The sequence below is a fragment of the Pundamilia nyererei genome, unplaced genomic scaffold (assembly GCF_000239375.1).
Source record: "Pundamilia nyererei isolate P.nyererei 1_Seehausen unplaced genomic scaffold, PunNye1.0 scaffold00149, whole genome shotgun sequence".
NCBI lineage: Eukaryota > Metazoa > Chordata > Actinopteri > Cichliformes > Cichlidae > Pundamilia > Pundamilia nyererei.
This window is the reverse complement of record NW_005187550.1, coordinates 1,240,880-1,265,692: the sequence shown is the minus strand read 5'-3', so window position 1 is coordinate 1,265,692 and position 24,813 is coordinate 1,240,880. Positions and strand designations below refer to the sequence as shown.

At 39.4% G+C, this 24,813-nt stretch overlaps 1 protein-coding gene across 1 annotated transcript in view; it reads left to right on the top strand.

Moving 5' to 3' along the window:
* Positions 1–24,525, top strand: part of parga (poly (ADP-ribose) glycohydrolase a) — a 25,535-nt gene extending 1,010 nt beyond the window's left edge. The window contains exons 2-17 of the mRNA XM_005744816.1: positions 298–360; positions 502–1,173; positions 1,288–1,420; positions 3,701–3,823; positions 3,952–4,032; positions 4,403–4,477; positions 8,706–8,798; positions 10,033–10,187; positions 15,447–15,526; positions 15,610–15,670; positions 16,130–16,205; positions 18,394–18,541; positions 22,287–22,365; positions 22,458–22,566; positions 23,112–23,217; positions 24,315–24,525. Of these exons, the coding sequence (XP_005744873.1) occupies positions 344–360; positions 502–1,173; positions 1,288–1,420; positions 3,701–3,823; positions 3,952–4,032; positions 4,403–4,477; positions 8,706–8,798; positions 10,033–10,187; positions 15,447–15,526; positions 15,610–15,670; positions 16,130–16,205; positions 18,394–18,541; positions 22,287–22,365; positions 22,458–22,566; positions 23,112–23,217; positions 24,315–24,493 (2,187 nt within the window). The 5' untranslated portion in view covers positions 298–343 and the 3' untranslated portion in view covers positions 24,494–24,525. The remainder of the gene's footprint in view (positions 1–297; positions 361–501; positions 1,174–1,287; positions 1,421–3,700; positions 3,824–3,951; positions 4,033–4,402; positions 4,478–8,705; positions 8,799–10,032; positions 10,188–15,446; positions 15,527–15,609; positions 15,671–16,129; positions 16,206–18,393; positions 18,542–22,286; positions 22,366–22,457; positions 22,567–23,111; positions 23,218–24,314) is intronic.
* Positions 24,526–24,813: the final 288 nt, after the last annotated feature.

The following is a 24,813-nucleotide window of genomic DNA, read 5'->3' as shown; positions in this document are numbered from 1 at the left end:
ATACTTCACGGGAGGCTTAGCCTTTGTAGTTCCAGGGTTATCACTGAACAGCATCCTTACCAATTCCTCTCTAAAACTTTGGGTATATTTCCAGATGCTGGAAAACACACAGCCGCATAACTTGTACTTATGTACAGTTGTTTGAAGTAATTATCTTGCTGCACAATCATGCCACCCTGGAAAAGTTCAAAGAAACCATTAAAAGCCTCAAATTACCCTGACATGCCAATGATGAGTGTATATAAACTGCCTTTTCTTACTGTGCCAGCATATTTACTTTCTTTCTCTCTAATACAGCTGGTTCTGATTAGTCTTGTATGACGTGTTAAACGTGGATGAAGTTATGGATTCTCAAACGAGGTAAAGTATCCAAGTTAACAGTTTCCTTGGTCTTGCATGAGTAATTTCCAATGTACTGCTAATTAAAGAAGATATTGATGGAAAATGTGTGATTATGATAAAAGTATATTTTATATGTTTTATTTTCTTTCTTTTTTGCAGCAGTTTAAATGCTGAGGTTAATCAAGAAGATGTAAAGAATGATGCTCCAAAAACTAACCTCACAGATGAAAGTGATGAACTCTGTTTTGAACCACAAACGTCTGGCGCTACAGGATACAGTACACAAACAGAGAACACACATGATGATGTGTCTTCCCAGAATTTGATGGACTGTAGGTCTGCAGGTGACACGGATGAAGCTGTGCTCACGTGCAGCAAAAGTAACACAGCTCCAACACAGTGTTCTAATGGGCAGAAATCTAAGAGGCCCAGTTCACCAGGTCCTCACCCCTCTAAGACAACCTGTGTTGCTGCACACACTACCAATACAAAACTCCCTCCCTGTCTTAGTTTTAGTTCCAAAAACCCAGAGTGTACCCCCATTGATGTGGAGATGCTCAGTCCTGATAGTCCAGTCTGTAAAACCATGTTCAACAACTCTGCAGACCAGGATTGTGATGGAGGTTTTTGTGCAGAGCACTCTGCCTTTGCAAAGGCTCAGGTAATGGAATCTCAGCAGACTATCAAAGACTCTGATCCAGGAAGTTCAACCAAAGAAAGAGAACATCTTCCTGCAATCGGATCCGAGGATGCTGAAATAGCAGACCACAGTGGGTCATCTAATATGAGCCAGGACTTAATTGAAAGCCAGCCAGATACAATTTTGCAAAGGTCCTTGGAAAGATTTTCACTACAACTTTTTTTTGTGCCCTAGTGCCATTATATTCATAATGTCCTTTAGTTAATCTGCTGTCTGCTTACCTGTTCTGCCTTTTTTCTGTATAGTGTTTCATGCCCATCACATAACATTGAGACAAAATGGCAGGGGACGCCCATAGATGAGCTGAACAGACTACCCCAGTGTGCCCCTCCTCTGTCCCACCTGAAATCAGCACCTCATCACACTGTCACAGTCAGGGTGAGTCAACAGCCACTTCTTCTTTTGTGGATCTTTGTATTTGCTAATACAGATATGTTCATGATGACCTGCTGAAGTTCAAACTAAGCATCAGAATGGGAAGAAAGGTTATTTAAGTGAATTTGAACGTGTCATGAATGTTGATGGCTGCTCTGTGTATTTCAGGCTATGGGGAATTAAAAAGAATGTTTTCCATCCAACATGCTTGAATATTTGTAATTCAAAAGTATTACTTTGGAAAAAAAACGACTCCTAAAGAAATAAAGCAATTTATTTAAATCGCATTGCTGACTACCAAGCCTTGTTAACCTATGAGGCAGATTTTGTTTAACTCACCATAATTATCTGTTCAAATGTTATTCTAATAAAGGATGATGCAGAAGCTGATAGTAAACTAAGGTTGTTATTGCAAAAGGAATCTGCATTTCTTTGTTTGGCTGTAAGCCTATTAGTGTGTGTCATCCCCTCACCGATACCTGGGAGTCTCTCGAGAGCACGTTTAGGACAGATGTGCACAGAGCATAGCAGCACCAGCTGTTTCAGGTGAACCAGGGGAATGTCTTCCTTTGTTACTGTCTCACTCTTTCAGTCTTTTAATACTTATGCTTATCTACTGGGATTTTCCTACACAGGCATCTCTGGGTTTTACAGAGAATAATGTGAAAAAGAGAAAATATTGAGTGAATGGCGGTTCTCTGGCTAATAAGGGCATGTCAGAGTTAAATGCCCAGAGATCTTCAGTCTCATAGGAAGCCAACAGTAACTCACATAACCGGTTGTTACAGGCAAAGTATGCAGAAGAGCAGCTCTGAATGCACAACATGTTGAACCATGAAGCAGACGGGTTACGGCAGCAACAGACCACACTAAGTGCAACTCCTGTCAGCTAAGAACAAGAAACTGAGGCTACAGTTAACATGGGCTCACTAAAATGATCCAATAGAAGATTGGAAAGACTTTGCCTGGTCTGACGAGTGTTGATTTGTACTGTGACATTCTGATGGTAGATTCAGAAGTTGAATTAAACTGCATAAAAACCTGGCTCCATCCTTCCTTGCATTAACTGTCCAGGCTGGTGGTGGTTGTAATAGTCTATGGGATATTTTCTAGGCACACTTTGGTACCAACTGAGGATTGTTTCAACATGACAGCCTACCTGAGTGTTGTTGCTGACTAAGTTTATCTATCTCTGAATGATCCCAGTGCACAGGCTATCATCTTTCTGTTTCCAGCAGGATAATGCATCATGCATCAATGTGTCATAAAGCTCAGATAATCTCAAACTGATTTCTTGAACATCACAATGAGTTCATTGTACTCAAATGACCTCCACAGTCACCAGATCTCAGTTCAACAGAGCACCTTTGGGATGTGGTGGAACAGGAGATTTGGATCATGGCTGTACAGCCGACAAATCTGCAGCAACTGTGTGATGCTATTATATCAACATGGACCACAATGTTTGAGGAATATTTCCAGCACCTTGTTGAATCAATGCTACAGTAATTAAAGCAACTCGGAAGGCAAAAGGAGGTCCAACTCAGTACTAGCAAGGTGTACCTAATAAAGTGTCTGGTGAGTGTGTATCATCGCTTGATGAAATGTGTTTATATAAGAGAAAAGAAGACTGGGAGGATTGGCAAAGATGATGTAAAGAATGGCTCTTGAGATGCAGACAGGGTGAATGAGAATGAGAGAGACAGTGCTGGGCCGAGTGAAGCCGTCCTCCATGATCCCCTGAGGGGCTCTTGTCAGTAGCAGTCCTATCAGACTATCCTCCATTGCTCGTCCCACAGGGACATAGTCAGTGCTGCTTTACTGCTACAACTTGCTCTTACCATCACCAAACACTGCCACAAAAACTAGATGCTGCCAATCACTAAATTCCAAGAATGAAAATGTATTTGTAATTAATTTTTTAATTAGATCTAATGTGTACACTGAAAACTGGTTGTCTTTTAGTTCATTACGCATCAAAGAAATGTATGACTTGAAAATATGTAATGCTTGTATTTTTATTTTCTATGCGTTTACCTTTAGTGTGAGGCAATTAAAATGCCTTATACAAGATAAGCTTTTATAGAAATTTTAGTTTATTCTTTAATTTTTTACACTATCTACCAAGCTGTGCTCTAACTTTCAGGGGCTTTTAAAATAAACCAAAAGGCATTCTTTTAATGAGCAAAGGGAAAACAGTTAATTTCATCATAATTTCTCTAAAAACAACAGTAACCTGTAAAGAACATGTTTTCCTCTTGCATTTTTATTTCCCTGTTACAGACAGATCTCCTCAGGGAGGGAGAAGTCCCTGTCCCATACCCTACCAAGTTCAAGGATGCATGGGATGATTTGTCAGTGAAGATGCCCTGCTCTGAGAAGAATCTGTTTCCTATGGAGACCGAGGTATAATAGTTGTATAGCATCCCTCCATCCAGACATGCCATTTCAGTACAATAAAGTTAGTTACTGCAAGAACATTGATGTAAGAAAAGTTTGTATTTATTTATTTATTTATTTTTTATGTTGTGTAGGATGGAAATGGCGTCCAAAGTCGATGGGACCTGATCCGCACTGCTTTGCAGAGGGGGTTCAAAAGTTGTCTGGATGTGAGGGTAAGAGATCAGAGACACTGGTTAGTCAAACCTAAAATATGGAAACTTAGCAGTTGAAACCCTGAAACACTTACACTCCTGTAAACTGTTTCAAAAAGCAGAAAAAATTTGTGTTGCCAGAGTTGCCAAACAAATGACCACAGTAGGCTTTTAAGTGTTTTACATAATATTGAAGAATTTCTGAGCATATTTGTTTCCAATTGTATTGTGAAAGCAATGGCAAAGATACAAATCGTATTCCATAAGCAACCACATGGTGGCAGAGTTTGCATCAGTTGTATTTTACACCATTTATAAAACCAGATTTGTACTTTTGTGCGCAAATGTTACATTTTCAGTCTGACTTCTAACTTCTCATTCTTCTCTTCAGGATGCAATCCTTAGGTATAACACAGCCCATGCAAAGAAATGGGACTTCACTGCCCTGAACCTTCTTTGTACAGAGGTACGATGTTCAGTATACGACTGTTACCTGATGTTTATGGGCCTGTCTTGTACAAAAGAAAAGGCATAATATTAGCACAACTTCCTAATGGACTACTGAAAATGTTTTAATTCCAACAACTTGTCCTGTACAGACATGTTTGCTGAATATAGCAGACATGTCTGTACAGGACAAGTTGAGCCTTGTTGACTTGTAAGTCCCAGCAAAATTTAAGTCACCATGATTATCTGGTTAAATGTTAGTCTAATGAAGAATGAATCTAAAGCTGATAGTAAAGTAAAGTTGTTATCGCAAAGGGAATCTGCTTGTCTTTGTTTGACTGTAAGCCCATTAGTGTGTGTCATCCCCTCACGGTACCTGTGAGTCTCCCGGGAGCACATTTAGGACAGATGAGCACAGAGCATAGCAGCACCAGCTGTTTCAGGTGAACCAGGGGAATGTCTTCTTTTTTATTGTCTTCCTCTTTATCCTTTTAAACACTTCTTATCCTCTTTTCAGACAGTTAGGGGCTATAATTGCACTCGTGTTATGAGGATAACATTTTTAGATATGGGACAATGATTTCTTGTCATTCAATTTTACAAGATAACTTTTTAAAGTGTCAGCCCTTTTACAGAGTTTCTCTCCTTAGAGATTGTAGATAAAGTATGATCTTTATTACTTATTATGTCTACTGCACAGGCTGAAACTTTATATTTTAACTACACCACCACCCAAAAGAGCCTAAAGATAGATGGCAAAGCAAATTCAATTTGAAGCCTAATTTTATAGCTACGTTTAGCATTTAGAAGCATTTGTTTTATTCCTAAATTCTTCCTGGGTATATCAATTAGGAACAGAATCGTTATAACAATGCAGTGTTCAGAATTAAGTGAGTGCTTGTGATATCCGGCACAGTCCAGCCAAATTGTTATTTAAACCTAATGCTTGTTCCCTCTCATCGTGGATTACTCAGCTAAATTTAGCCCATTCAGAATTGTTTTTTTCCTTCTCTCTGAGATATTTTCTTAGTAAGCCAGAAAGCTTGGCAGATCAATAGCTGTCTAAGCCTTTTTATAGCTTAATCCAATTTAATTAAAAGCCCCCATTAAGTCTGTAAGGATGCTAAGTAAGGCCAGGCAGTAAGTTGGTCTTCCCGGAAGCAATTTCATCAGCAACTCCAACTGCCTGCTCGCTGTCGTGACCACAGCAATTCCCCCACTTTTGTCATTTTTATGTTCCAAAGACATTTTATAAAGGCAAGCGGCGCTCACTAGAGAAGGACAAACCAGTGTTTAAATGACACAGTAGAAACCAGAATTTGATTACATAAGCCAGAGGTCCCCAACCCTTTTTGCGCCACGGACCGGTTTATCTCTGACAATATTTTCACAGACCGTCCTTTAAGGTGTCGTGGATAAATGCAACAAAATAAAACCAGTGCTGGTACCCAAAACAAGGAGGATTTATTCATAAGACACGGGAAAAGACCCAGGGAAACAGAGTTAACGATAAAAACGTTTAAAGAATAATAAAAACCCTGAAAACCATAAATTTCACACCCGAGCCTCAACTCTCGTAGCCCAGTAGCAAACGATTCACGGACTGGTTCCAGCCCGATACCAAACGACTCGGGTACGTGGCCTGGTTGTTGGGGACCGCTGACATAAGCAACAGTTAGCCAAGTGATGAATCCACCCACTAAATATTCTTGAATAGAAAGACGTAGGCACAGCACACCTGCTGGCTGTGACTGGTATCAAGCATTCAGACCTTCATGACAACACTTAAGCAGAAATGATTAACAGCTGTCTTTCTACGGCAGACCTGTTTCATGCAAAGCGATTTATTTGTTATGCACACTCTAATGTCGTGAAGAAACAAATGGTCAGCCATTCTATAACAGTGGCCAAACCAGCTGATTGATATAACAGTTTTCAGTGTCATATTTGTTTTTTGTGGTCATTACGAATGCTAACCACTGAACTTCTAAGCCAATACAACCTAATTAAATGTGGTGCAACATCTTGTATCACTGAGGTAAAATAGTGAAGGGATACGTGGTCCCTGGGCCTGTGACTGACAGTCCGCTCAGCATGTAATAGCCATTAGGTAAAAAAAAAAAAAAGAAGAGGTTTCCAAATTAGGGCTTGTCTGTAAATTGTCTTAGTGTTTCTCCTCTGCCGAATGAAACTGTCACTGTGTCATTTTCTGACGAATGTCTGAGGGCTAAGCACAAACCCAGTCCGGGAGTACAGTACAGCTGATGTTTCAGTACACAAACATATATATAGCAGCAAGACAACAAGGCTGTTCCTCTCATTTTTGTGCGCTGTTGCTTGCTTGTTTGCTTCCGTCTCTCTCACTGTTAACAATGTCTTGAAATGCAGGGTTTGACACTAAATGTATTGGGGAAACACCCTTAGAAGAACTGTAAATTAAATAGTCAAATCAAGAGTTGTGAAGGTTGAGCTGCCAGAAAATTAAAATGACTTGTAAAGACTAGAATGTATGGAAGATCAATGTCTAATCGATCACTATGCTATGAAGCACTAAATCCTGACTGCCCTGATGAAACTTGGTCTGTCATATTTATGGATGTGAAATGTATAGTTTGTGTGTCCACCCTAACCTTGTGGTGAGCTGCTCTAGCTGTGGAAAGGGTGGGGGGGGGGTTGTCTTTCTGCCCTCATCCTGCCGCATCACCAGCTACCATCTATTAGTCCCACAGGAGCGCTTTATGATGTCTGCCAGCTCATTACTCCTGACAGCATTTAGTCAGACCTGCTCTGCAGTCATATAAATGCCCCTGGCCAAATCAACCACCAAAGACTTCCTGTGGAAAATCAAGCCACCCTGCCACTCTCTCCACAATTGGTCATTTGCATTTGCTCCCAGAAGATCCATTTAATCAGCACAAGCTCCCCTGCTTACCTTGATAGAATAAGGCATGTGATTGATGACAGTGACATTCGAAGCCAATACACTCATAAATGATTGTGTTGTAAATCTGGGGTGTATGATGGAATAACTGGGTGTTTATTTTAGGGGGAATTGCAGATGGATGCTGAGGTAAGCTTCAAGCTGAAGTATGGATGCCTCAGCTGTGGCGAGCTCATTCCTAGATTGATGGTAGTTTCTTTGGAAAAGGGTTCTGTGTAGTGAACGCCTCTGCAGCATTTCTGTTTCTGTGTTTTTTTTCCACTGTTGACGTTTAAGTATTATTGATATCTGAGTAGTGGGAGTTCATCCTATAACAACAATAAACTTGAGTTTTTATTTTTGGATATGAGAGAAAATTGCGTAGATATTGCTTACTGGTGTAGGGTTATGACCTCTGACTTGCTGTAAAGCTGTTTTTAGACCATGTCAAGTTAATCAAACAGTTGGCTCATCCTCAGATTTTCAGTTACATCCTGGGTCCTGGGCTTAAGAAAACAATACTAAACCTTAAAAAATGGCACGTTTAAAATTGAGGGAAAATGAACAACAAATGCACAAAACAAGGAATAATTTATGGCTCTTTTTTAATTGCATGAAACCCGTGCATCATTTCTTTTGTTAATATTCAATGAGGAAAGCAATGCGTGGAAAATTTCTTTTATTTTATTTATAAAATTCAACACACATCAACAATGTGTGACATATGTGGGTTTAGGTTAATTTGAGCCTTAATTAGCCCTATGCATGAATTTGCATGTGTATGGTTGTCTGTCCTTGTTAGCTCTGTGACAGACTGGCGACCGGGCTGTATCCTGTGTCTCACACTTGGGCAGTTGTGATAAGCTCCAGCCCCTTGGACACTGAACTAGATAAGGGGAAGAAAATGGATGGATTGATGTTAAAACTCATATTTATTACATGAATGAGTTGTTCCAGTATATTTGTTGAAAGTGCAACAAATGAAGACGTAGCTTCTTAGCTTGTACTTATACATAAAAAAGACAGATTTTGTTTTTTGTTTGGACAAAAACAAGTCAAAATCATGCTCAAGTCAATGAGCAGAAAATGTAAAGCACAAAAACAAGCACTGGTTTGATTCTTAAATAAATAACAAAAAGTTAGGTTTTTTTTTCTCCATTTGTTAAGAGAAATCTGTGGTGTGACAAAACAATATGTCAACTTACATATAATCAGTCACTCTGACTGCTGGCTCCGAGTAACTGACTGCCTAAGTAGGCAGTCAGCTCGACACATATCTCATTTAACAATACTTAAGCTTACATGTATTTTTTTTTTGTCTTTTCAGTGTCTTGAACATTGTGAGGTACAGCAACTGTTTGATACCGTACTACCTGCTATGGTTGATCTTGCACTTAAAGCTCCTCGGCTGTGCACAATGGTAGGTTTTGATTGTTGTCTGTATTTATACCAAATTATCTATTTTAAGGGCTTTGGAAATGTGTAAAGGTGAGGCGTTACTAATGAAAGTAGCAGTGTTTAAGGTATGCAGGAAGACGGATAAAAGTGTGGTAAGTTAGCAGGACGGGTTAGATGGTGCATCAACTTATGAGTTACAACTCGCAGCTAATGAATCCAACTCTTTGGTCCATATCAGGAACTGCTTCATTAGAAAAGAGGACTGGGAGAGGAGAGGTCCATGTTCTGCCATCCATTTCATGTGCTATGCTTGTGCACTTAGGAAACTCCACTTACTTTTTGTGAATTCGGTGCACTAAGTTGGGACTTCTGAATTTTAAAATGCAGTCTATCGCTTTAGATTTCCACAAGTATTCCTGTTCCAAGCAAGACACATTGGTAGTGTGGGTTTGAAATCGGCCGCTTTGAACCCCAGAAGGCCTTTTTGCAGTTCACATTACATGGAGATCCATGTCAGAGTTCTTTTAAATGTCATGTCCATTTGTCCTTGTTTCCCTCTTCTGTCATCAATTTTAGCTATCTGAGAATTACAGGATTGGTATTTTTGTAATCACGTTATCTATTTCAGTCTTCAGTATAATTTAATAAAGAGAATTCAGCTCCCACTGCGGGATAGGGGAATCCCTCTAGTTCCTGTTCACGTTGAGAGCCAGGGGCAGAGGTTTAAGTATTATCCACTTTAACTAGAGGATGGAGTTTCTGTTACAGATTCCATTTTAAAGGGCATTATTTGCAGATATTGAATAATGAAGCTTTCTGACTCTCTCAGCTGTGTTTGGCAGTATTAAGCGTCAAGCCTAATATTTATATGTGCGTTATTAGAGCTGGTATTGATCTGCTAACTGGGCAGCCTTGGGAGGCTCTTTAGCCTTAATCAGTGAAGATGGATGGGCCCTGTGTGCCTGACTGAACAAACCTGGGGGAGAGCAAGAGAACTGGGACCTTAATTGCTACCACCCATTTAGCTAATGGAACTCTCAGTGTTTGCTAGATTGCTAAACTAATTATCTATCCTCATTAGCTCTTTAGCCTACACCACTAAACCCATATTACTTTGTCTGTATTTTTTTTCTGCATCTGTCTTTGTTACTGTAATCCCTTCTCTTACTTTTTGCTTTGTCACTGTAGCATTGGCATTGTATCATCAAATCACTGTTTGGATTTTTTGATTTTTCTGTTTTTTTCTCTATTTACAGCCAATTCCTTTACTTAAGTCAAGGATGAATCAGTCTCTGACCCTTTCTCAGGAGCAAATAGCCTGTCTTTTGGCCAACGCCTTCTTCTGCACATTCCCTCGACGCAACTCCCGCAAGTCCGAGTATGGCAATTATCCTGAGATCAACTTCTACAGGTGAAAGCACACAAAACAAAAGAAATCACCAGCAGCCTGCTGTTATTAGTATTTTATACAAAAAAAGGTTTTCCCCTTTAGTGCCCACAATGTTGCTTTGTAAGCCTTTATTTAGAGCAGGACAGAGGACGTCTAAGGTGATTGAACCCTGTTGCTGTTCTACCCTATAACTGAGGATCAAATCCGTCCCTCAGTATCTATAATACATATCAGTAATAGGTTTTTTTCTTATAAATTTCAGCTATCTGCCTCAGTGTGATTGTTTTGAGCGACTCTGTTTTTAATGATCCTACCATTCAAATTAAACTAACATCCATCAGGGGGCACTACTGCCTTGAAAACCCTTAATAGATGAATTGTTTTGTTTTTACTTACTTTCTGTTCATATTGTTTCTTGCACATTCAGTGTAGAAATTTACCTTGGCTGCAGTGGTTGGAAAAACAATGAACTGATTTCTGTATGAATGGAGCCACGGTTTGTCATTTGTTTTTAGTTGTTATATTGCAGTTTGTGGTGTAACTGCAAATATCATGTTATCGATTTGAGGATGGGGCTGTGGGCTGAGGATCTTTCTCCATGTTATACCCCATGCGTGGGAGGGAGATCCCAGTAGGAGTGTTAAATTGGAGTTCTTTCTTACAACCTACTCAAAACCAGTGGTGTGTTAAGAAAGCATGGGTTAGCTAATGGAAACAAATTGTTATAATAGACTGTTTTAAAGTGAACACTTGTCTGCTTGTCTGTGTGTCACTGGCCTCTCATAACTTGAAGTGTCACTTTATTTGTTCTAAAAAAAAAAAAAAGGAAGTCATGCAACTTTATAGCCTAAACTTATAACAATGATGTGCTGTTGTGCTTTTGCTCCGAACATAACAGGTGTGAAGTGTAGGTGACAGCTGACATTGTAAAGATATAGCAGGTTAAAGTAAACTGCCAGTCTAAATATCTTACTTTCTTACTTACTTTCTTTTTAAGATCTACCTAAATGGAGAGAACGTAATTTTCCACCTTAAAAGAATAAAAACTATTTTTTAAAACGAATTCGGCTTAATGACCGATGATTTTATGTCACAGTGAAGCATCCCTCATCCATAATTCACATGATTCTCTATTCCTTCCTATTGCACTCAATGATCGCCTAATAGGCTTTCAACCAAATTTTGTTTCTCATTTTATGAGCAGTAACCTGTGAATTGTGATGGATCTCTACCTGGATGAGCTACTACGCCATTGATCTGGTTTATCCTATTACAGATGTGGTTATATTTATCTAAGTCACGTCTTCTGTTTATAGTGGCTGTTGTTTTTCCGGAAGTGTATTTAGAAGTTTATCTGAATTGAAAATGATTTTTACTGTTGTGTTTTCCTGCCCAATGTTTTGTTTTGAGTATTGGTAACAAGAAAGAAGAATTTATGTGAAACAGGACAAGAACTGTGGATGACATATGAATTATGACACAAAGCAAAGTTTTGTGTATAACAGAACAGAAGAAACTATTACAAAAAGCAAAACTTGTCTGATTGTGAAAAGTTATGACATGATGACTATGAACAGGTAGCTAATTGAATCGGATAGGCATTTTTTCCAAGTGTTTTTCCCCCATTTGATAGTGGCTAGAAAGTTGACATATTGTTTATAGGTAAGAATGGCTGGTAACAGAGTTATAATTAGATTTTATTACATGCTTTGCAACTTCATGTTTGGACAGTAAGTGCCTCTGTATATCCTGAACACTGTCCAGACAATACCTCAACTCAATTTTCCCCTATTTCCATGAGGCCCCTTCTCCTCATTAGTGACATTTGCAATACCTTAGGGTTGTTGCCTGACACACTGAAGGCGTTGGTTCGGTAATACCTTATAATGAGTTCCCATATTCTTTGCAGAACATGAACATTTAGTGCTATGAATTTTGACATTCCCTGCTATCTACATGGGCTCTAATTGCTGGTCATTTTCAGATGGAACAAAATACATTTTTCAGTTTATTGTATACGCTGCCTCTTGCTTTATTGATATACTGCTGCCAAATATCAACATTTGTATTCATTTTAGGTGTTTAATGGATTCCCGCGCCAGTTTGACTCACCAGAGTGACTAGTTCATCGCTCATCATGGTGGTGTTTGTCAAAATAAATTGGAAAATAAATCTTAGCATAACAGACAAAATCTGCCCACAAACAGCTCTTTCATGTTCAGGAGTTGAACAGTCAAAATGGGCACACAGGTACATCTTTGACCCCTGATGGTTCTTATCTGTATCTGATACTATGATGCCATGACATTGCCTAGCAACTAGCTACTAACAGGTTAAAATGACCCATTGGTAACATTTATGTGTAGACTGTGTGAAACAATGTAGAAGTGCCTTAAAGCCTCCATTCTATCTGAAAGCCACCAGATGGCGATAGCTGTAGTTGAAAAAAAGACTTCTGGTCCTGTAGAAGTCTACGAAAGAGCAGCTTTCTGATCTGGCCTTTGTAAACACTGTTGATCTGAGTTTATGGCCTCAGTCACAAATTTTTTGATCATATTGAATAAAAATTCATTTGAATTTGTAAATCTTCATTATATTATGTTTCAAAACTGGAGGCTTATCTGTGCTATGAAACCACATGTTTACTGGCTAATAGACTGTTAATCACAAGTTATTATCCAATGAGTGTGCGGTTTCACAGTCAGACGCAAGGCAATAGCAGAAACACTCAATTTCATCTTTCAGTCGAATTCCATTTGTTTTTTTTTTATATAAGGCTAAATTACCACAACAGTCACCTGAGCAAGCACTTGGCGACAGTGGGGGGAAAAAAACAGCCATCTGGTTTGACCAGTTGAGGGTGAATGAAGAGAAAATGTGGAAGAGAGCCAGAGATCTTCAAAACAGGACTTCAGCAACCATGGGCTGAATCCACCTTTTATACTGTCTATATATTTATTCCCTTTATCATCTTATAAAAGCACAATGTGATTTGAATTCACAGCAATAACATCTCATTCATATCAATATAACTTGATTTATGCATCTTAGACTATATTGACAAAGTACTGGTCACCTACACATCACATCTACAGGAGCTGCTTGACAGTGGAAACTTATGCCATGAAGGCAAAGGAGCTTGCCATGAAGCTTCTGCCGCACAGTTTTTGTACTAATGTCAGTGCCAGCGGAGGTTTGCACTGTAGTTACTGAGTCAGCAGAGTGTTGGGAACCACTTTGCGCCCCAGCACTTGGTGATCCCACTCTGTAGCTTTACATAGTCTCCTGCTATCTGCATGAATTCCTAAATATTTCTTGTTGTTATAGTATTATACGGCAAATAACTCCCTCCTCTAGTTCAGAGTATTATGCATCTGCTCTGTCTTTAAGGTTCGATAGAATTATTTTACAAATCCTGTCATCCTACTAATTATCTTTGATTTGGTCCATATAACCTTCAGCTGCCTTATTTTATCTAAACCATAATTGCACTTTCAGTGTCATCTGTGTGTCATCTGTTTGAGGGCACGATATCTGTGTCTGTAATGATGTAAGTATTGATTTTAGTTGCAGCGTTGGCTGTTTCAGACCACTTGGGTCTGCCTTCACTGTCAGTATTTCTGCCTAGAGCAAAATACAGGAAAGGCCAAGAGAAGGGAAAAAAGTCTTTGTGTTTCTGAGGAAACGAGACGAGACAACCGCTGCAGTCTAAAATGGGTCCTGGATCGTTACACGCCCTCCCCTTCTCGCAGTAATTGAGGGAGTGTCCGTCACTTTGCTTATCGGTTACACTAACGCTCTGTCTTGGGCAAACAGAGCAGCAAGCAATCTGCTGATTGCTGTTTTGGCAGAACTGTCGAGATTTGTCCTCTGTTAAGTGATGGATAGATTCAAGGAAGAGGATAGAAAGCAGAAGACTTGTCATTTTATGGCTTGTCTTTTCCTGGGTTTGAGAAGAAAATGACATAGGGAATTCCAGTAACAGTTTGGTCAACAATGAAGGCTCATTAGTAAGAAATAAATACCCGTTTTTGTTTTTAAATCATTGTGAGATGGTCTACCTTGTTTGCAAGAAAATAGCTGAACAGGTTATGGCAAAACTGTCAGAAATATTGTCTCCATATGCACTTTATGCAGTAGGTACGGTTATAGACGACAAGAACCAGCTAATTACTGTCCTTAAATGAAAATTGCTGCAGTATATTTTGTAACAAAATCCTTCATAATTAGTAGTCCTTCTTTCTCAAGTGCGGTATAATTTGTGGCTATACTGTAAATCCCACTGTAATTTACTTGTTTCACTTACACTTTCTCATAGTAATGTTGTCCTCCAGGATACATTATGCCAAATTAACACTGACTAAAGGAACTGATGGGGTGAAGGGGTTCACAGAGGATGAGTAAGGTGCTGTGTAAGGAAATAGTGTAGAGAAAACCAAAACTGACATGAAAAAATTATCTTAAATAAATAGCTTTTTTTCTTTACTCACAGTAAGGCTTTTAGCAAATGACCTTTTCATTTAATTTGTTCCCTCTGTTTGTATTTCTTTACCGGTCTGAGCAGAAAGTGGTGGGAGGGAGAGATGCTGAACTATGGTTAGTCATCAGCTTAGGTCGCTTTTAATGGAGGGAGTGTACTAGAATGGGGGTGATTTAAGCTTTCCATCCAATGCTCTCTCCATCCCTCCACCCTAGTTTAATAGTAACTGAAAAACTGAAACGGGGCCTCAGGCAGTGCCGTTGTATGAAGGATGAGGGTAGATGGGAGAGACATCATGCCAGTTTGAAAGCATGACTTCACTCATGTTCCTGTTGTGCAGTGAGCTTTAGATAATAAATGAGTGAAACATTAATGCCTCTCATCTTCTAAAATGTAACACATTATTTAATGTCAAAAATACAGGTGCTATTATAAAGTTTTGGAACTTGCCCCATAAAAATCTAAAATTAGACCTGAATTAGATTTGGCTTCATGTTCCATCGTAGATATTCTGCGAAGGTTATGCTTTCAGCATTGCTGTGGAAGTGTTGCTGTGATGACTTGCACTTCTACATCCCCTCCTGTTGGTCTACTGGATAGTTGGATGGATAGCACAATGCCAAGTGTCACCATTCAATTTGTTTGACTGTTTATATGCCTGAACGGCATACAGACACTACTTTGAAGGGGAGATACTGTACATTTTACTCTTTTTTTCAGAAGTTGTATAAACCTTTTCATGTAGTGTTTTAAATTAAGTGTTTTTTTTAACTCAGACATACATTTTCTTTTGGTTTCAGGTTGTTTGAAGGTCCTTCACCAAGAAAAATTGAGAAATTGAAAACTCTGCTGTGTTACTTCAGGAGAGTTACAGAGACTAGTAAGCAATGAAAATAACTAACATAATGTTGTAGAAGTTGTTGTCTTTCAGTTGAATAACCTTTTGTCTGCTTTATTTTTAAGCACCCAAGGGTCTTGTTACATTTACAAGACAAACACTAAGCAATCCACCAGACTGGGAAAGGTAATAATTACTTCTCTGGTTCCTTATGAACATAATAAACTAATGAAGTGCATTTAAAATAAATTATCTTGCGATTCATGGCATACTCTGTCCAAAACAAATAGTATATTCTGCATTCTGTGAAGGCATATAATTGTTGTAGGGGAGTAATTGTTATTTTAACAGGCAGTAAAACCCTGAAATTCTATCAAAGTTTCACTAAATCTTTCCTGAATATCTCTGAAGTGTGTTGATTTTGTCTGAGTGGGATAGTGACCATCAACTCCTCATAGCTTCTTTGGTGCTCATGTGCACAGATAATTGCCATTATATAAATTCCTACAATGAATGTAGTAGTAGGACAGTGTTTTTAAAGGGTGGATTTGAAAGAGTAAAGGGCCCCAATGTGGATGAGAAGTCCACATGAATGTTGAAGTGTTTGTAATCGTTGGTTTTTTTTCTCCCCTTTTTTTTGTCCAGCTCTCAGACTCAGCTGACACGCCTGCATATCACTTGTGAAGGGACAATTGAGGAACATGGATATGGAATGCTCCAGGTAGGAATGTTTTACCACACACTAAGCACACAGTTTTACCTCTGACTTCAGTAATTAAATACTTTCATGTCATCCATGTCTTGTTAAAAATATCCAAAGCACTTCTTAACAGCATCTTTTCTCTTTTAATGTGAGAATTTTAATTTTAAATACAAATAGTATTCTGCAGTTTTTTACTGTGGTTACACCTAATGAGTATGATTCTGTCAATCAGTCTATTTTTCTTGCTTAAAAAGTAAAAATATGACCTTCAGCTTTAAACCAGTTGTATGATTTTTGTGCATATCAATGCAAGTTATTGAATCTCTGTCTGCAGTGACTCACCCCATCTTCTTACCCCCCTTGTTGTTTCTGTGTAGCTGCCGCATTTATTTTACTCTAGTTGACAGCTGATGTATACACATGAGTAGCTCCGAGTGGCAAGGGTGGAGGAGAGGACCCTGGGGTGGGGGATGAGGGAGAAGGAGGCACACAGAGACAAAGATGACGTCGGGGATCCATCTCACTGGGGTGACCCAGTGAGCTTGGAGTCCTGTAGGCGGATTGATGGCTACCTCAGCAGGCTGGATATTGGTTGTGTGTTGAGTTTTGATAGGGCAGAGCGAGCTGTCATCCTGTCGGGAGGTGAGATTGAAGGGTGGGGGGTGAGGTTAGGGGTAAACCAGTGAAGGTGAGGAGTTGAGTGGCTGGTTAGAAAACATACACAAACCCACTGTCACACAGATTGACGTAGCTGTGGGCCACTGAGCAGAACCTTCACCCCTGACAAGCTGTTTAAATATCTGCATTGTGATTTGCATGGGATGTTCTCTTATGCGTGCCACAAAAACAAGATCTGGTCTTTCAAGGCATGAAGCTCAAGCACCACACTGAAAATACTTCCCCAAAGAAGCATGAGTCCTAGAAATAAGCACAAACATATCGGTTATTGGTATGGATTTATCTTATTTCAACAAATCCCTGGGCTGTTTTTTAAAATTTTATTTCTTGGACTCTATTCAGTGTAGATCTTGAACTTTGTGGGTAACAGAGAGGATTTTGAAATGTGGAAAATGTCATTAATATCAGTCCAGACTCTTATTTTGGTCATTTCATATCATTATATATGTATTTTTTTTTAGCTGGATTGGGTTGAAGTTTTTTAAGACTGAAAAACATGGTCATGTGACTGCAAAAGAAGCCTGACTCATCACCACTCCACCACCGTGCTTGACATGGTTTGAGGTGTTTCTGCTGAGAAGCTGTGTTGGTTTCATCAAACATCTCCAAAGGACATTGTTCAAGAAGTCTTGGTGTTTGTTCAGATCCAACTTGGCAAACCTACACTGTGCTGCCATGTTCTTTGCAGAGAGAGAGAAGAGGGTTTCCCTTGGCAACCCTTCCATACTATTGTCTTTTTCTAATTGTATTGTCATGAACTTTCATTTTTAACATGGTAGCTGAGGCCTGTAGAATCAGAGCTGTAGCACTTTTCTTTTCTTTACCTGACTGTATATTGATTCTCAGGGTTTGTGACTTTAGATTGTGACACTAGGAGTTGGTGTCAAATTGGTTTGGTTGTAGTTTTTGACATAACTCAAATATGTTGTTCAGTCTTAAAAATTTCAGATGGACAAGTCCTTTACCTTTAGTAAGTTATAAAAGATGCAACTGGATAAAACGCAGATAAAGTTGGCAGATTGCTGAACAGCAATGACCTTTTATTGGTCGGTTCCTTTTTCTCTTTGTTGAATAAACACTGAATAGATAATGAATAGTGAGGCCTCTTAGAAAATGCAAAACTCAGACATGTGGGAAATCTGCACACATTCATGCACTGTAGATTTGAAGTACATCTTTAGACTTCATGGGTTGTGTTCTGTTACAATTTCCTGATTGGATTATTTCCATGCAGGAAGGATCATTGCAATGATCTTTATAGATTTATCTGATATAAATGGCCACAGTGGACAAAAGGATAGATAATGAGACACTAATTGAAGTATTTGTTTAAATAACAGGAGTGACAGTGACAGAATTTCACAAATTCTCTCATTTATACTGATAGGTCAAAGGGCAGTATGTCATACCGTACATGTCATGTCATGCAACAAACCAAATAGAAATCTGTATTTTTTTTAAATAAATGTTAATTTCAAGTTTGAGGCCAAACAAATGTCCTTCTTTTTTTCTTTTTGTATTTCACTAGGTGGACTTTGCCAACAGGTTTGTAGGTGGTGGAGTCACAGGACATGGGCTGGTCCAAGAAGAAATCAGGTTCCTTATCAACCCTGAACTCATTATCTCTCGCCTCTTTACTGAAGCTCTTGAATACAATGAATGCCTCATCATCACAGGTGTGTAGTTTCTTTCTTTTTCTCACACAAACATATGCATTTTTAAGTCTTGAGGCTTTGATTTGTATGACATTGTTACTGGGAACTTGATCACTGCAATCTATTTTTTATTTTTTTTTTAGTTAAAGAAAAAGTGATTTCATGTTTTGGGGTTGTTTTCAGATGGATAAGAAGGTTGTCTCCCTGCTCTTTCTGCCTGGGGAATTGGTCCTGACTTTTGTTTGTGCTTATGTGCTGAAAAGTTTTCTTGGAGTCACTGAGCAGGACGCTGTAAGTGTCACCATGTGGGGACTTTGCTGTCCTCCAGGGGATCTCCATGCTCACCTGGGCAACAACAATGAGAGCCTGATGAGCATGATCCTCCGGAGAGTCCATTTATTAGTTAGAACCTCTGATTCAGAAGGAACAGTGTGGTTTCAACCTGGTTGTCAAACACTGGAAAAGGTCTTGATCATCTCAAGGGAGTTTGACTAACGGTTTTCCCTGGGATGTTCTGTGGGATGTTTTTCAGGAGTATTGTGTATTTGGCCTCTTGTTTTGGGCTATAGCTAAGTGAAAGCATGCTATGCATTGCTGCCACTTAGTTGGGCTTGTTTGTGGTGGGGTTTGGGCTCTGCCAGGTCTGCCCTTTGTCACTGGTTGTCTTCATAACTTTCATGGGTAGAATTTTGAGGCATAGCCAAATAGCGGCTTGTCTCTAGCTTGAGGGCCTCAGAATCACCTCTTTGCTTTTTGTGAATGAGGTGTTTTTTTTTAATTCAATGACTAATGACCTCCTGGTCATACTGGACTGGTTTGCAACTGAATGTGATATGGTGGGAATGAAATTGGCAAGTCAATTTTGAGATAGTAGTTGTTGGCTGGAAATGGGTGGAGGGCTCACTCAGTGCTCACTCCACTTGCTGTCTCGAGTAGAGGAGCTGTGCAGCGTTCGGTACAGTGTGATCTGTGGTGGTGGTGAAGAGACGGCAAACCTATCAATTTACTGGTTGATCTACATCCCTACTCTAATAAGTCAGTAGCTTTAGCTAGTGACTGAAAGAGTAATTTTGTGGACATAAGTGGGGGAAGTGAGCTTCTTCCGAAAGGGCTCTCCTATAAAGATAGGATGAGGAGTCATTTAGGAGGGGCTCAGTATTGAGCTGCTATAGTACCTTTACATATCAAAGGACATGGTCGAGGTGGTTTAGACATCTGACTAAGATACTTACAGGCACCTTCTACAGGTATCGCCTACCAGGAGAGGATGTGGCGGAGTCAGGACGTGCTTGAGAACTTACATCTGTTGGTTGGCTGTTGGTGTCCCCCTTCTATACCGCCTTTCAGAGCTTGAGGAGGTGGTTAGGGAGAGGAAAATCTAGAGTACTGATCCTGTAACATAGCAATATTGTCATAAAATGGATGGATAGATGGATAGATAGATTTATTGATTGTGTAATAATACTTGAGTATCAATGCTAGCTGTCCCCTTATGTAATGTACATGTACTGGATTATTTCAAGTAGAAAGTAAACACTATTACAAAACATATAGAACCACTAGACACTGATATATGGTGTAACCAGACTATAAATACTCTACATTTAATTTATCTTCATGCCATGGGGTATATAGGCTATTATTTGGCAATTATTCCTTGGTATTGTGTTGGCTTTCCTCTTTCTCCAATAGAAACTAGACACATCTATGTATCTCCCATGCCTTTCTAGTATTACATTTTGGTTCAAACCGGTGTTTCGTCCATCACTGAGTTATTTTCTCCTGTTCATTGAGCTCTTTGTGTTTATTGGGCTCCATTTATTTTTGCCCTCATACTTCCTTCCAGTCCGAAGGTAAATCCATTGCATTGATTCAGATGGGACTGCTTGGTTATCCTTCATTTCTCCCAAGCAGAATTGCTCTATTTTTCAACCTCCAACTCAGTGTTTCGGTTATTCTTTCCTCTCATTTGCCTCCCTCTTGCAATTCTGGTCATCCTACCTTTTCTTTTTTTCTTTTCCTTGCCTCACATCTCGACAGTGTCAACAGAAAGAAGTATGTGCAGATTAAGATATGCAGACGTGTGGAAAAAATATAAACACTTACTTTGTTTTACTGTTTTGATGCTTTTATTTCATAAAATGGTCATTTTGAGACATTATGCTGTTTGATAAATTCATCTTTTTGGCATGAGAATATATCTTTTTGACTTAAATCGCTCAAAAATGCCTGCTATTGATTGATTCTGTTTTTTTTGTAACGTGACACAAATCTGAAAAAAATTAAAATACATTTGCATTGTCGGATGTCCCTCGGCATACTTTATATGCTTGTTATTTTGGTCGGTTAAAAAGTAGAAAAAACAAATAGGATGACGTTCATGCTGCTGGACCACTTTACCAAAGAAACACACACAATGGAAAAAAAACCCGAACTCTGTCAGCAAGCCAATCGTTGTCTGTTTTTATGTGGCGCCATGTTGTCTTCCTTGAAATTCCTATCTCTCCCCAGTGACCTTCAGGTGGTTAGTCACTGTCCCCCTCTTTCCCTCCCCTTATAGTGCTTCCCTCCCTCTTCCATCCTCCTCCTCTCCACTTAACTTTATTACATTTGGACAGAAAAGAATTTATAGCCCAACTAAGGTCATTGCTGCACTAATGGAATGGGCCAGTTATGCCATAGATTCATTAAAATCTTCAGTATTCCTTGCACGAATGCTGTGTTTCCTCTTAAAGTCCCATTTCTCTTGCTAGACTCTTTTCTCTTTTGTCGAGTTGATCATATTTCTTCATCTTTAGCGATGCCCTAGCACAAGTCTTCAAGTGCATCTGAAACTTTAATGTCAGAGTACTTGTAAAACAAAACTCAAGTCTAAGTTTGAATGCCCACTGGCGTTTTACACCGGAAGACAAGGTCTGCGATGCAATCTCCTGATGGACGTCAGCATAGCGGGATGCCATTATGGGCGGTTGCCAGACTGAAGTGGCTCAAGGTGAATAGAGAGGAGGAAGAATTTTGGTGGACACAGTGATATGGGCAGCCTGTTCTTTGACGTTAGGAGTCGCTGGTGTTGTGGAAAGCACTTTAATTGCAGTGCTGGACCTGCAGTGGCACAGTATCCTTTAAATCAACTGTGCCTAGTAAGGCACAGCCAGTGCCTTACTAGAAAACGCAATTTCTGTGGAAACAAAAAAAGTTTTATATGTAATGCAGAAAAAAATGTACATTAAAATTTTTTTATTAAATATTTGCAAAATTATCCATACTTGCTGGTTTTTGTTCTAGTGGCTTCTGCCCATTAACTTAAGAAACACTTTCTCATACTCTGCTCATACAACTTTAGTTCACATGTTTAACTTCTACTCTTCAACAAAGTGTTATATAACCACATCATTCCTAATGTATGGAGCCTTTAAGGGGCAGCCTTTTCAGAAAGAAGCATAGGTGTATTATTCTAACCCTTAGGACATAACCCTAGGTGTTACAAAGGACTCAATCTCTTAAAAACACGGGTGTGTCAGTAATTAATTTTTGCTTGTTCTGTTCTTACATTTTCTCCCAGTTGTAGCTCAAAGCTTTTCATTTAAAACCCCATAGCAGATTACTTATTAAATCAGTGGGCTTTATTCGTGACAATTCAATATAAGCTGATACTCTGTATGCTCATGTGGAGCATAGAAAGCGCTAAATTTGATTTTAGAACCTGCTGTGTGCTTTGACTGCTGAGCAATGAGTAATATTGTATTTCCCTTGTCTTATACTGCAGGAGCTGAACAATACAGTAAATACTCTGGCTATGCTGAGAGTTACAAATGGGTGGGTATCCACAAAGACGAGACACCCAGGTAATTTTTTCTCTCCCCTCCATAGGATTATTTTTGTGTTTGTTGGTACTTGTGCTGATGTTTTAAATGTAAAATCTTTCTTTCATTCCCAGGGATGACTGGCAGAGAAGATGTACAGAGATTGTGGCCATTGATGCTCTTAAATACAGGCACTTCCTGGAACAGTTTCTGCCCGAGAAGATGACCAGAGAACTCAACAAGGTGAGGGAAGATTTAGTTCAGCGGTTCTTTTTCCAAACATGTTTGTGAAAGGTGGCAAGAAACCTATAAAGTGCTGCTCTAATTTGTAGTACCTTTTTAAAGGTGTCAGTGCGATGGTGCCGAACACGGCCGATGTTATATTGTTTTTGATAAAATGTTCACTACCATGAGCTTTGACATTTTGTCTGGTACAGCTGCTAAAATCTAAGTGATATGTAAAACCGCTTAACTGCTAAATACTACATAACTCTCAATAGTATTACTCCCAATTTACTGCAGTTTTTTTCTTCACATGACTAAGAAAAATATATATTATGCACTTTTTTAACGGACTTTTTTTCTCTTCTCAGTCGAGTAAATGCTTTATTGCATATTTTTATATTTGCTTATGGTTCAGCCTGAGGGTTAACACTTGCCCCCCCACATTATACATTAATGTGATTTTAATTAATTTTTATAGACTCTGAGAGATCATAGAAAAGACTGTACTGTTTGTTTGTCTTCCCCACTCTTACATCCTTCTCCCTCTTTTGTTTTCGTTCCAGGCATACTGCGGATTCCATCGAAATAATGCCAACAGGAAGCACCTCTCTGCAGTGGCCACAGGCAACTGGGGCTGCGGAGCTTTTGGCGGAGACACACGGCTCAAAGGTATAATTGGATGATTTATGGCAACAAAATCTATAAACTAGGCTAGCATCTGCGTCACATTTCTGACGTTAAAAATTTAAGGCTGGATTCCCAAGACTGCAGTGAATATCAGTAGCTCAAACTTGATCACGGCATCTCCCAGTCAGTAGAGCCCCTGCTGAAGGACTTTCAGCATTTATGTAGCTAATGGTGTACGACAATTTCCAAGATGCTGTTTCTCTCAAGCCTCTCTAGTCAATTAGAAGCTCTCCCAGGGTGTCACTCTCCTGTCCCTTTTCAGTCTTTTATAGATCATCTGACACATTTATGTTTTCCATTAAATGGGCGATTGATTACAGAGAAAGACGACCATAAATCCAGCTGATGCTGGTCTCAGTTTGCTTACACAACATCAGTCTTCATAAGCAGGGAGACCCTTACTGTTGTTTTTTGGCCAATTGTGTGTTGGATGTGCAGAGTTTTCTGTATGCCTAAATTCATGGCGCATGTACCCTGTTTTTGCTGTGCACATCAGTGCTTTAAGGCTGTGCTTCTGGACTGTTGGATTTAAAACTGAAGCTGCTAATTTCCTCTGCAGCATGCTATGAATAGATCCCCTGGACTTCACATAGTCCCCGAGGATGATATTAGCTTCCGGGGGGGCCCCGCCCATTAGCTCCAGTGTTAGCATAGTTGGTATTTTTGGAAGCTAATAACTGTATTTTACATGAACGTCCAGGAGCTGACTTGAGATGTGGTATTTACATAACACTAGTCGGGTATTTTGAAGTAAAGATTACAGAGCTTTTGCAAATGATGTCATTAATCTGAACTGTATAACCATTCTGTTAAATATTTAAAAATCATGAAACCTAATTTGCAGGAGCTCAGAGACTGAATGCTGTTTACGAGGCTATTCTACCAACACTGGATTATTTACTCCACTAATACAAATTGCCACTCATGTTCTTTTATGCCACAGGCTGTACGTTATCTGGCTTATTGACCAATTATTTAGTCTGTCATGCTTTTCAGCGCTCAATTACACCTTTATAGTTTTATTCTGGAATGTTGTCGCCTGAATTTTCGTCTTGAAATTCGCCTTCTCTCTTTTTCAGCGCTGATTCAATTCATGGCAGCAGCAGAGGCTGGGCGAGATGTGGCGTATTTCACATTTGGAGATGCTCAGCTGATGAAAGATGTTCATGAAATGCACGCTTTCCTCACAGAGAGTCTGGTCACCGTTGGTAAGATTCACACAAAAGACGTTTGTGGCAAAGCTGTGGTCACTCAGTAGAATTATTAGAAACAGGAACTTTTTGCTTTTGTACCTCAAGGGAGGTTTTCCTTCTTGGTGTCATTACAGGACTGTGTGTATAAATAACAGCACACACTCCATGGGTATGTTAAGGTACTCTACCATAATGGGCCATCTCCCCGCTCCTCAGCCCATCCATTCAGCCTGAGCCGCAGAGTGGATTACTGCCTAAACTGGCCCCGGCCTCTTCCCTCTCCCTCTCTTCATTTTTCTTCTGTTGACATTTATTGAAGCCTTTCAGAGAAATTCCCCTCTAGCCATCCATTTCCTAAAGTGGAGCTACGGGAGGGGGGGGGGGG